General features: G+C 56.4%; 1 protein-coding gene across 16 annotated transcripts in view; it reads left to right on the top strand.

Annotated features, from left to right (window-relative positions):
* The window catches only part of AGAP1 (ArfGAP with GTPase domain, ankyrin repeat and PH domain 1), a 549180-nt gene extending 536473 nt beyond the window's left edge, over positions 1-12707 (top strand). For 15 of the 16 annotated variants that reach the window (XM_058700362.1, XM_058700369.1, XM_058700380.1 and 12 more), the window contains 2 exons: positions 9732-9987; positions 11333-11765. In XM_058700362.1, coding sequence (XP_058556345.1) covers positions 9732-9987; positions 11333-11536 — 460 coding nt within the window. In that variant the 3' untranslated portion in view covers positions 11537-11765. Of the gene's footprint in view, positions 1-9731; positions 9988-11332; positions 11766-12352 lie in introns of those variants that run through there. The other variant, XR_009253932.1, reaches the window with a different exon arrangement.
* The last annotated feature ends 676 nt before the right edge of the window (positions 12708-13383 follow it).

Below are 13383 nucleotides of genomic sequence, written 5' to 3'. Positions count from 1 at the left end.
CGCGCTTGTGCCTGCTTTGAGGTTTCCAGGTAAAATTCCTACAGGTTGCCGCAGAACTTTAGAGGGGTGATGTTGTATCTGCCCTGTTGCTTGTAGCCTGGTGCGTATTTCTGCTCGGCCTGGCCAGGTTCCAAACAGACAGGTGTTGGGAGGTGCCCAGCGCTAATGACAGCAGAGCCCCAGGACTCAGCCTGAACCCCGGACTGAGGTGTGGCGGGGAGAGCCAGCTCTGCTTATGGCTAGTGCTCTCATCCGCTGCCGTCTAGGTGGAAGGGGACCCGAGGGGGCACTGGCCGTGCCGTGCCCCTGAGCACGTGATCCCGCCTCCCGGGCTGCCCCGGGCCGCACCTGCGCACTGAGCCACCCGCCCCCAACACCTACAGCTGGGCACCGCTAACTATGACTCACAGAAGTAATAAGCCTAATATAGTTGGCTTTATTTAATTAATAATGATTCTGTTCCGTTCCTCGGAACTCATAAAACACCCTGCAGGTTGGCAAAAACACTCATAATATTGATCAGAAGTCAGGCGGGATATTTATTTTGTCTTTGCCCCGTGAGCATAAATCCTTGTCCGTTGCCTCCTGCTCTCTGCATGCGGGATTTACAGTGGCCAGTTTCTTAAAAGCTTTCGGTAATTAAGGAATAAATATCCATCGGTCTTTGTTGGCCGTCCTTCCTTAGCAACGCGGCCAGGGGAGAAGGCATGCGTGCCAGGGGCGGCCTGCCGCGGGCCGGGGTCTTCTCCTGCAGAGAGAGGAAGCCCCCTGTTTTCCTAACATATTGTTCCGGCCCCCCTTCCGTGCCTCCCTCCCAGTTCCTGCTTTGCTCGAGGCAGAAAGACACTTTGGAAATTCCTTGCTGCTAGCTGGCTCTTTCTTTCCTCTCCCGTTGCTGTCCCAGTCACCGTGTAAGCCACACAGGCCTCCTATCACTGCTGAGGATATTCCTTTGCTCCGATATACTTTGCTACAGAATCTCCTTTAAAATCAGCATTGACGAGGGTGCCTAGTGGCTCAGTCAGTTAAGCGTCCAACTTCAGCTCAGGTCACCGTCTCACAGTTTGTGAGTTTGAACCCTGCGTCGGGCTCTGTGCAGACAGCTCGGAGCCTGGAGCCTGCTTCGGATTCTGTGTCTTCCTGTCTCTCTCTCCCCCTCCTGGCTCACACTCTGTCTCTCTCTCTCTCTCTCTCTCTCTCTCAAAAATAAATAAACATTAAAAATTTTTTTTTTTTTAATTTTTTTTTTCAAAGTTTTTTATTTATTTTTGGGACAGAGAGAGACAGAGCATGAACGGGGGAGGGACAGAGAGAGAGGGAGACACAGAATCGGAAACAGGCTCCGAGCCATCAGCCCAGAGCCTGACGCGGGGCTCGAACTCACGGACCGCGAGATCGTGACCTGGCTGAACTCGGACGCTTAACCGACTGCACCACCCAGGCGCCCCAAAATTTTTTTTTTTTTAATCAGCGTTGACAAATCCTCTCCCAGCCCGTCGAGTGGGAAGAAAGATGTTCCCGAGAGGAACATTGTGACAAGTGACAGGCACCAAAAAAAGTTCTTGGCCTTTTAATGTTTGGGGGAGGGGTTCCCAGAAAAATGAACACATTAGACTTGACACAGGGCTTTCGGGAAAGGCCGTTGTTGGCCAGTGCCTTACACAGGCATCCGGTGAAAGCCTCGTTTGTGGGGAGTGGAGGGCTGCAGCCAAAACCACCGGGGACCACTGCTCACGACACCCTCGAGGACCCAGTGGGGCGTCTGGTCACCGTCCAGGGTCTGCCTCCCCCCACGACTTGTGTCCTGTAGTGCCACAGAACAGTGCCGAAAGCCAACCCAAAGCTTTGTGGTTATTCGCCGAAAACGTTCTTTTCTGCGAATCCAACCCATTAACCTCGTTACCCCTTGGCAGCCTGCTGAGCCCTCCCTGCCAGACTTGCAACGCGGCCGGTGGCGGTTCCGTGTGACGGCATCCTCGCAGCTCGCCTTTGAATGCGCGGGGAGCGGAGAAAGGGGCGCCCCGTCCAGACGATTCTCTGAAGACCGTGGCCTGTGCCTAGCGTGCTCTTCCTTTGCTCTCCGGGTCTCCCCGCGGGCCCGTGAGACTTGCCCTGCCCTTTGCTCCTCACTGACTGCCGGGGTCGTTGACACTGACGGTGACCCAGGTCCTCTCTGGGACCCAGCTGCCCGGGCACCTCCCCTCACAGCACTTCTGTCGCGAGTCCTGGTGTCCGTGTCGTTTCCTTCGCACTCGCTATCCTCAAACATCTATGGTTTCATTTCTCTTCATTCCGTATTTGTTTTTAATGCCAGAGCATTTTGGTAAGGAAAAACTGGGAGGGAAGAAATGACCAATCGTCTCCATGGGCCCTATCTGCAAGCAGCAGTGGGAACGTTCCAGATCACGTGCACCGTCCGAGATGGCAGCTGCCGGTGCGCCTGGTGTGTGTGAGGCCTGTCTAGAGCAACAGAGCAATCTTGTTTTACTCGGATTAAACTCAGACACCAGCACATGGCTCATGCTGCCCCTTGGTGGGGGGGGGGGGGGGGCGGGGCTCAGCTCTCGATTCTCTGAACAAGTCACATCAAACCGTTCCCCACAGGGAGGATCCGGTGTTGAGATCGTCAGAGAGGGGCTGTGAGCAGGCCAGTGCCGCAGGCCCGACTGCGACACCCTGCCGGGGCGGTGGCCTGGGATCGGGGCTTCCCCTTCTTGGGAAGGCAGCAGAGCCCGGAGGAGGAGCTGAGACAGTGACCACCGGGGTCAGCCGCTTGGCCATCACAGGCGGGGGACCCACCTCTCTCTGGCTCCCCTTCTCCCCTTCTAAAACGGGGCAGGACCTACCTCACCGGGCGTCGTCAGAGTGAAACCACATAATTGACAAAAGGCTCAGCCCGATGGCCAACGCATCAGAAGTCCTTAAACTGTAGCTGTGACATCGGCGGTCACCTTCCTCGTCTGGGTGACAGAGTCAAGACAGAAGCGCGTGCCCACAGGCGGATCACCACAAGCCCACACGTGGCTCAGGCAGAGTAGTAAACAGCGGTGGAAACAGGGTGCGGGGTCAAGGCCGGGTGGAAAGCAGCACGCGTGGAGGGCGGCATCCTAGGGACTTCACGTGGGAGGCCTCTGCTCGCAGGGATAGGAAGGCGCCAGCCCAGTGCTGGGCGGCTCGAGGTGCCACGGACGCCCAGCCCTTCCCGGGACACCCCTTCAATTACTGGGGACAGATGACCCTCACACTCAGGGCCTTTGTCATCGTGATCGTCAGCATCAGGTGTGGCTGGTCTCGCCCTGGTGGCATTCTCGGCTTCCAGACACCTCTGGCTGGCCGGTCGGAGACCCTCGTGTCTCCCCTGGAGCTGGGCACTGAAGTGGACTGCCAGGACCGGGCACAGTGGTCCTCACCCCACGACCGGCCCCGTGACCCAAGACAGAGCCCGGGGCAGCCCACACACCTCGAGCCGCCCCATCCCCGGGTCCTCGCCTCAGACACAGGGGTAAAGCTCTGCTTCCAACCACCCCGACCCAGCTCGTTTTCTCTGCGAATGTAAATGCTCCTTTCTGCCCCTCCCCCACCTCCTCTTCATCGTCTTTTCCTGACTCTTCACCTTGATCTTGCCATCCGCTGAGTTAGCTGTCCTTGCCGGGTGTGCATCACCTGGCTCATTTTAATAGACCCTGGGCGTTATTGGTGCCACACCGGCAGGGTGGTACCAGCGTCCACACCCTTCCGCCCTCTCCGTCCGGTCCCCGGGTCGGCCGAGGGGAGCGGGACTGTGGCCCAACCCTACCGAGCTCCCGGCTGCAGCTGGTCCCCAAAGCCCATCTCGAAGGCCAGGGCTGGTCTGGGAGCCTGGCTCTGCCCTGCCTGCCGGCAGCTTCTTCCTCCCACATTGCAACCTGCCTACACGACCCCGGACCCCCCTATGTGTTCACGGTCCAGCGCCCTATTTCAAACTCGGAAAAGCCGTCCGTTGCACACCACCCACACTTGCGCCTTCTCTGAAACTTGGAACGCAGATGACCCGTCTCTTTTTCTTTTGAAGCTTTTCAGGAAAAGACCTGTCCTTTTTTTGAGAGTGAGAACGAGCAGGGCCAGACAGAGGGGGGCAGAGAATCCGAGGCGGGCTCTGCACTGACAGCAGAGAGCTCGATGTGGGGCTCGAACTCACCAGCCGTGAGATTGTGACCTGAGCCAAAGTCGGACGCTCAACCGACTGAGGCACCCAAGCACCCCAAAAGGCCTTTCCTTTTAAAAATGTCATAATTTCTCTCAAAATATGGCCATGACTCTGCGATCACATGTGCATTTTGCTCGGTGTTTGACATGTAGCTCCTTTGTAGGAACGGGGACCATGCTCGGGGGCCCTTGATGAGCCCAGCGTCACTGGGAGTTACCAGGAAAGGTGGTTTCCCTCCTCCTCGTCGTCATCACCCTCAGGATCGCCATAGCAGGTGCTCCTGGGACCTGCGGGCGGTATTTACTGGCGCCTGGGAATGATGTCATTTCCGTCTGGCAAGCACTGAATGTGCAGGTGGCAGCTGGGATGTGTCCCAGACTCATCTTCGGGGGCCACGAGGAGCCTTGGCCACATCAAGGTCAAGTGCGGCAGGGCCTGTCTGTTGGGCTGCAGGACCAGAGTGCATCCCAGCCCTGCAGACCCTTCAAGACTCTGTGCACACACGGTGCTGGGGACAGCCGGGGCCCCATCTGCTCCCTGACCCCCAAATCCTGTGCTCGGTACCTGACCGGCCCACAGCTCACCCACCAGGCGGTTTCCTGGCTCAGGGGCCGGTGGGGGGTGCAGGGCCACCTAATAAAGGGGCTTCATTTCAGGCCGGAAGGGAAGAAAATATTTACTACTGCACCTTCGGTTGTATCTTTCCTTTTTATTTTGGGGGGATTGGGTCAGTGTCTTTCTTCTGATTAGTCGTCCGTTCTCTCATTTTCTCTCACTCCCGTGCGGTTGATTTATTTAAAGGTGTGTCAGCACGGGGCTCAAATGAGGAGCTGGGCCGCCTTCTTTCTGCTGACGGCCGGCCGTGCCAATAAGTCATTTTTTAGCTCATTAGCTAACGGAGGCTGTGAGCAGCGGGCCTCCAGGGGATTGGAACGAGGTGAAGTGATATGTTGCCAGCTACGCTGCTCTTGAACTGGCCTTCCTTGGGGAAAATGAAAGGCTCGGCCAAGACAAGCTGGGGATCCCAGAACAATTAGAGTATTTGTGTGTTGGCATCCTGGCTTCGTAGGGCAAACGGTCTTAGAATATTCTCGTAGAAAAGGAAACACTACCGGAGTGTCCGTTTCTCGTGTGTTACGTGTCGGCACGGAAGCCGGAGGACAATGGTGGAGGCCGTGGGTGTCCAGAATGTTACGGGTCAGGCTGGGCTACCCTAACGAAATACCGCAGATTGGGTGTCTCCGATACATAACTGTGTTTTCTCTTGGCTCCGGAGGCAGGAAGTTCAAGGTCAGGGTGCCAGGGCTGGTTTCTGGTGAGAGCTCTTCCTGGCTTGCAGACCGTGCCTTCTTGCTGTGCCCTCCCTCGGAGAGAGATCCCTGTGTCTCTTCCTCGTCTTATAAGGCCACTTTTTATGACCTCATTTAACCTCAGTTACCTCCCTAGAGGCCTGGCCTCCAAATACAGACACACTGGGATTAGGGCTTCAGCATATGGATTGGGGGGCGGCGGCGAGGGGACACAATTCAGTCCAAGAAGACTTGGGATATCTCAAGGCTGTGGACAGGGGCTAACCGCACTTGGCCCCAGACCCGCTGACAGCCACAGGGTCCTTTACGCCGGCTGGGCACCCCTCTCCCAGCATCCCGAGCCCCTCTGCTGCCCGTGGTAGGGTGTGGGGGGTCACACACATCAGGGACGCTGGTGGAGTTGTCGGGGCCCCTGGCCAAGAGTCCCCACCTCACCCCGCCGAGCACGTTGACGGCCCGGACTTAGAACCCTGAGCGTCCAGCTGGCGTTTGGCCACCACGGCCACCTTTGTCACGCACACCACCCCCGCAGGTGCGTTCTCAGATGCTCGATGGCAACTGTGCGTCATTAGAGCTGCTGTTTGACTCCATCGTTGCAGCACCAACAGCTGCCACTTGCAGAGTGACGGCTGGGCCAGCACATCCTCCAGACATGCGGCCTCAGCCCCGAAACCACCCTGCCTTCTGTAGACCCGCTTTATGGGCGAGGGAGGGACGGCCCGAGAAGTCACTGAAGGCATGGAAGTCTACACCATGGAAGCAGGCACATAGATCCCGTCTCTCCGTTGCCAAAACCAAGGCCTGTGGCCCCACCGGCCTTGGGGCGATTCTCTTCTCCCGCCCTCGGCCACCGCGGAAAGCACACGGGGTAAAGCTTACCCACCCCCGCCCGGTGTATCGGGGTGCACGGTGACCACAGGACATGGGTTCTAAACAACAGCAAGTGCTTGAGCAGAAGTAGGGGTTCCTGAATTCACAAAACCCTCACACGCCCTTGTCTGAGTTCTCCGTTCCTACTCGCTGGATTTCAGCCGCGAAACAGAAGCATTCCTGATTCAGACATGAAGTGGCCTCGCTTAGCGCTCCGGCCCCTCCCGGTATCCGGAAAAACAGCGAGGGGCCGAAGTCCTGTAGGGCCCAGAAGCCGGCGTGGAAAGCTTCTGCTTTTATTTATTTTTTTTTTTAATTTTTTTTTCAACGTTTTTTATTTATTTTTGGGACAGAGAGAGACAGAGCATGAACGGGGGAGGGGCAGAGAGAGAGGGAGACACAGAATCGGAAGCAGGCTCCAGGCTCTGAGCCATCAGCCCAGAGCCTGACGCGGGGCTCGAACCCACAGACCGCGAGATCGTGACCTGGCTGAAGTCGGACGCTTAACCGACTGCGCCACCCAGGCGCCCCAAGAAAGCTTCTGCTTTTAAACGGCAAAGAAGTTTTGGTGAAGAGCCGTGTTTCCGTCACGTGATGAAAGCCATACGTTAAACAGCTCTGGGGGCCAGGTGGACATGGGCTGGAAGAGGCAGTCCCCACCAAGAAGGCCACGTGGAGGCTTCGTTCTGTCTCCTTGCGGTATTCCTCGGGGACGGCCCCCAGTATCAAGCCTGTTTTCTGTATTTGAGTCGGTGGAGGCCGTGCAGCCCTATTGGTAATACTCCCCTTGCTCCGGCTTCTGCGGGGTCACAGGTGGATCAGCCGTAAAGGCTGCCAACCGCTGGCCTTCCCTCGCGGGAACCCTCTCCAAGACCCTGTTCCTAATTTTATAGACATAACAGTCGAGTCTTCCTTCGAAAGAAGCTCCCAAACTGGTATTCAGCTCCAGGAAATCTGGACCCACCTTTGTTCCGTAATTATAAACAGCACTGACTTTTAAAAGCGAGGAATGGGGCGGGGTGGGGGAGAGTGCCTGGGTGGCTCAGTCGGTTAAGCGTCCAACTTCGGCTCAGGTCACGATCTCACGTCTCACAGGTTCAAGCCCCGTGTCGGGCTCTGTGCTGACAGCTCAGAGCCTGGAGCCTGCTTCGGATTCCGTGTCTCCCTCTCTCTCTGCCCCTCCCCTGCTCCCTCTCTCTCTCTCTCAGAAATAAACATTAAAGAAAAAAATTTTTTTTAAATAAAAGCAAGAAGCAGTTTAAACACAATCATTCAGACACACATCGACTTCAATTTCAGTGAATTCAGGCGAGCTTGTTTGTGGGGTGACCAGATCCCAGGACAGAACCCGCCCCCCCCCCCCCCCGCCGCCCCACTTCCCCAGGAGAGCACACCGCCCGCAGGAGAGGACTCAGAAGCTGGGGGCCTTCTTCATTCTTCGGCTGGGATGTCCAAATATTAAAAAGAGAATTGGATAACTACAGCTAGGACGATAGTTCCAGTGTTCAGTTCCCTGTTTTATCCCTGGGTGATTTGGCAATGCGAATTAAAACCAAGCAGAGCAGAATAAAACAGCTCTGACTTTAATGCCCACCAGAAAACGAGAGCTAGCAAGTGGGGACTTGAAAATCTGGATGCACCCTTCACCCTCGTCCCTTTTCATTTCATTCCCGTTTTGTTCTTGCTGTTTGGCGGTTTATGAAACACACCAACGTATGTTAAATACATGTTAAATGCGGTTTTTTCATAACACGAGAAACACGATTTTGTTGGAGTGTGTTGTCTCTCGCCTGCCCGGCACCCTCGCGTTTGTATTTTGGCCCAGGCGGGGACAGGGTGCGGGCCGCGTCCAGCTTCAGCCTCGTCTGGGCTGCCGGGGGTGGGTTCTCAGCTGTAGCCAAGTGTTTGTCCTGGAAATCTCCGAATGAAAAGGGTCGGGGGTCACCCTGGGGTCACTCGCATGGACCAGGAAATGAAGCAAAACTAATCCAGATTTGCTCCTGGAAGAATCTGTTTGCCTAAGTATTTAAAAACAGATTAGGGCTAACCCGACACTAGATCACTGGGAGCAGTGTAAACACGAGTAAAAGGTGTAAACAAGCGTCTTTTCTGTCCTTCGGAAGAAGAAATGTCATGGTTAATGAGTTTTCTTTCTAGAGTGTCACGGAAGCCCTAAGTGATTCTCTGTGTAGTTTGTAGCTATGCACCCTGATTATTCTCTTGGAGAAAACGCTGGGTTTTAGGAGGGGTTAGTTGTGAACCAGTGTCTCATTTAAGTCTCTGGGGCATTAGAGTCCCTCTTCTCGGTAGGGCTTTTCTTTTCTTCTTTCATTAAGCAGCCACAGACCTTTGCTTCGGGACGGTGTGAACACACTTTGCTGTGGGTCTCTTCCTTTCTGTCTCCTTTTGCCCATTCTCTTCCCATTCTGCCCTCTCCTCTTCCTCCCCAGCCCTCCTTCCAGATGTCACAGGCAGCATCCTGTGCCGCTTGGACCCTGAACCCCGCCTTCCCCCAAAGTTCAGGAAGCACATTCTCAGCAGGCCCAGTGCTGCTGGGGGAGGGACGCCTGGGGCTGCTGTCTGCATCCCAAGGCCCTTCCCCGCCCTTCCCCAGTGTCCTCCCCTCCTGCACCCCTAGCTCAGCTCTGGCCTCGGGCCGCCTACCTTGTCTCCTGGGCTGGGCCCTAGAACATCGTGATGTTCCCCACGTATCCAGAGAGATTACAGAATCACGTAGGAACTTAGTTTGCTTGTCTTTTCTACCTCCACATGGGGGTCTCTGCGGTTTCATCCATGGGCCTGTAGTAAGATTTTCCTCAACCGAAGGATGTGGAGATCCCAGGGGGATCACATACTCCCTTCCGTGGGGAGGAATTAAGAGCGAAGAGTTCAAGGTCACACCCAGGTGCGGGGAGCCCACTGGCCATCCTGTCCGCTGTGCTCCGCAATGTCCTCTGACCCCGACTAAACGCTGTCATTGCTTATCCGGCCTGTGGCATCCACCCTGCATCGTGCCAGACCCTGGGCAGGGGGGTGGTTCCCCCTGGCCGCAGCTTCCGCGGCATCAGAACCCCCGCCTGCAGGCTCTGCAACCACCCCCCAAGAGGTTCTGACTCCGGAGGTCCGGGGCGGAGCCTGAGATTCTGCATTTCTAATAAGTTCCCAGCTGCTGCTGGTCAGGGACCCCACTTTGTAAAAAAAAAAATAAGCCCGTCCCTCAGGGGGCTTCCTTGCGAAGATCACTCGTCTCCTGCTATCTCGCTTCCTCCCCGATGCCCCCAGACCACGTGGGTTCTGGAGCAGAGGGGTTTCGGCCTCGGCCACCCTTCCTGATTGCGACTGCACCTGTGTGGGGACTCTTGCAGGGAAGAGAAGGAGCGGTGGATCCGGGCCAAGTACGAACAGAAGCTCTTCCTGGCCCCGCTGCCCTGCACGGAGCTGTCCCTGGGCCAGCACCTGCTGCGGGCCACCGCCGACGAGGACCTGCGGGCCGTCATCCTGCTGCTGGCGCACGGCTCCCGGGACGAGGTGAACGAGACGTGTGGAGAGGGGGACGGCCGCACCGCGCTGCACCTGGCATGCCGGAAGGGGAACGTGGTCCTGGCGCAGCTCCTGATCTGGGTAGGTCACCGCGCACAGGACAGCATAGCCGCGGGCGCCTTGCTCTGCTCTGCGGGCATCTCTCTGGTGGGAGGCGGCGGGTCTGAAGATGGGAAGCATACGAGTAGGGAATTTGGAATTGAGGCGCGGAGGCCCCTGGCTGCCGGGCTCCCCTGTGTGAGGACACCGCTTGAGGACCGATCAGAGGGAGGGAGGGGGTCCGCGGGGCTTGCTTTGCCCAGCCCTCCCTCGCTGGGTGTCTGCAGAGCTCATCTGTCTCATGACCCCTCTGGGTCAGGTGCGGGTGGAGTGTCTGTCCTGTTCCTTTTACAACCAACTGCCGTCCTCTGTGTTTGGGAGGGGGGTGGAGGGGGAGAATACAGCTAGTTTATATGGTTTTCCCTTTACCAAACCCAGAAATACCGGACCCAGAGTTTGATGGTAGGACTTTATCAAAGGGCTTCTTCTGGACTGTTCTGGTTAACTTCCACTAGGGAAAATTATTCTTTTGTTTGTTTGTTTGTTTGTTTGTTTGTTTGTGAGAGAGAACGCAAGTAGGGGAGGGGCAGAGAGAGAGGGAGACACAGAATCCGAAGCGGGCTCCAGGCTCCGAGCTGGCAGCACAGAGCCCGACGCGGGGCTCGAACTCACGGACCGTGAGATCGTGACCTGACACTAAGTCAGACGCTCTAACCGACTGGCACACCCGGCACCCTAGGAAGAATTATTCTTAGATTTCTACGGACGCATTCGTCATGAAGCCTGAATGGCGACAAGAGGGGGACAGTGTGTAGAGCCGCGGGCACCTGAGCAGCCCACACCCGCGGTGGCACGGCCCGCACACCTCTGGGGCTCAGCCACCGTGCGTCCCCACCGAAGGCCGACAGAAGGCAGCCTGCCGAGAGGTCCCCGGCGGGGGCGGATGGCGGTGCTTACCCACAGTAGGACCTGGATAGGGGTAACAGAGGACTTCTCTGCACCCTTGTGTTTTACATACAGATTTTCCCCAATGAAAGAGAATCACCTCCGAGATCAAGAAGTGCTTATTTTTTGTTTTTACGATTGGAAAGGCAGAATTGAACTAACAAAGCAGGATTACCCTTGGTCTCCTGCAGAAAGGAGGGCCTTCTGGGTGTCAAAAGCGCATGGTTTCTTTCAAAGGACGCGCCGTGGGGCCGGCTGTGGCCTCTGGCCATCCGGCGTCCCTAGCCACCTCATCTGTGGCCCTTCCCGGGGTGGTCCGTCCCCCCCCCCCCCGCACGAGCTGCCACACGGCTTGGAGAAAGGCGCCTGGTCCCCTCCTCCGGCGGCACACCGCCCCCCCACCCCCCCGCGACCCTAACGGCCCTCTCCGTTGCCTCCGCAGTACGGGGTGGACGTCATGGCCCGCGACGCCCACGGGAACACGGCGCTGGCCTACGCCCGGCAGGCGTCCAGCCAGGAGTGCATCGATGTCCTGCTGCAGTACGGCTGTCCGGACGAGCGCTTCGTGCTCATGGCCACCCCCAACCTGTCCAGGAAGAACAATAATCGCAACAACAGCAGCGGGCGGGTGCCCACCATCATCTGAGGACCGCCGGGCCCCCGCAGCCTCGCGCCCCCGCCCAGAAGTCACGACACGTGAGTCGCGTCGCGTCCCCACTCCTCCTGGCGGTCAGCCGCCCACCCGCCCTCACCCCGCGCGCAATCACAAAAGCCTGACCGTCCTCGCGGGGGCGCAGCGGAGGCCTCGAGGCTGCAGGACCGACTCCTTTTCCCCCCCTGAACTCCCCCCCACCGCGACGAGCAGGGGCTGCCCGGGGGGGGGGGGGGGGGGGGGGGGGGGGGCCTTGGTTTCTTGATAGCACATCACGAGGTCCCCCGGCCTGGCCCGGCGGCCTGTGGACACAGAGCACGGCACAAGGGACGGGGACGAGAGGGGGAGGGGAGGCGAGGAGCAAGGAGAAGGGTAACTCTCCTTAACTGGCAGTTAAGCACATCAGTACATTTCACCTCTACCAAACGGAACGCTCGGATTTCATCTCTTCTCCGAGGAGCTTGACGGCATAAATCAGAAGCAGGCAGAGTTTGTCAGGTTTGAAGCCCCTATGATGGTATGTGTCAAATCAGTTGTAGCTAATCTGTCCGGGGAGAATACTGGCTTCATTACACTTGTATAGTAGAGTTCTTCCAGCATTACCGCTGTTTAATAGAACATGATTAGTCATCACCGAGAAAAAAGCATATTAGCCGAGGAGGTAGTTACACAGCACGCTCCGATGCTTGCCACGATGTGATTGTAATACTTCTTAGAAGCATCATATCATCTCAGACATGTTCTCTCGAGCCCTTGGAGCCCTTCTTTCTAAATTCACTGTCATAATTTAGTATCTGTTTAATTTTTCAGTCCAAAGAGAGGAAATCAGTTGCTGAGTATTATTTGACTGCCGTCGCTCTCCTTGGTGCAAAAACAAAATGGAAAAAATAAATAAGGGTAACTCGGAAATTCAAAAGGAAATCATGGATCCAAGCTAATAATAACACTTCGAATACATGCAGTAAAGTAGCCGAAGGCATAAAAGGCTTTTTTTTTTTTTTTTTGCCCCAAACGGCAGAGATATTTTACTTCCTTTTGCCAAGGTGGAGGTCTTGGGTCCTCAGTCGCTCCTGGGCCACGCCGGAGTGTCACCCAGGCTTCTGTGTTATGTCTTTAGATAAGATTGTGAAAATCTATTTGAATAAAAGGAGTTCATAAATATGCATTGATTTTTGTACAGACAAATGTCACCTCCGTTAATTTAGAAACTGAACTCGCTGTGAACTAATACTGTGCAACTGGTTGAGATGAGAGGGTTACAGATCATTGTACGTGGAAAACACTCCCAGCCGCAAACACTTCCGTTAATGTGACAGACAGCTTTGAAAAAGGAACACATTGGGACATGGTAGTACAATTTGCTTATTAAAATCGAGAAAGGGGGAAAAAAAAAACCCAGACACTGAAGCATTTTAGAGAAGAGGAAGGCGGCATGTGATTTCTCATCATTTCGATCCGACGGCACTTCTGCCGACCCAGAGGAGGGGCCGTGGCAAAGCAGGGGGCGACTGTGCGAATCCCAGACCCACGTGCTCTGCGGCACCTGCCGGCCGGCGAGAATCGCTAAGGCTTAACTTGGCGGTCAGGCCCTCCGTTGGGGTTATCAGCACGTCCCCTGGTCTGCCATCACTGTGTGCCATCGGGGCTGCTCTCAGACGTTAGCCACCTTCAACGTGGCCGGGTTGTGACACCCTGGGTTAAAAAGGAAAGGGGCGGCTTTGCCTGGAGCGCTTTAGCAGTATGTGGGAGGAGAGGGTCGTCCAATGGGAAGGCGCCTCTGGGCTGCTGTAGCACAGAAACCAAGGCCACGCCAGGCCAGTGCCCCCCTTCCCCCCCCCACC

Source organism: Neofelis nebulosa, chromosome 2, assembly GCF_028018385.1.
Source record: "Neofelis nebulosa isolate mNeoNeb1 chromosome 2, mNeoNeb1.pri, whole genome shotgun sequence".
Classification (NCBI taxonomy): Eukaryota; Metazoa; Chordata; class Mammalia; order Carnivora; family Felidae; genus Neofelis; species Neofelis nebulosa.
Note: the sequence above shows the minus strand (reverse complement) of the source record. Positions and strands in the feature narration are given on the sequence as shown.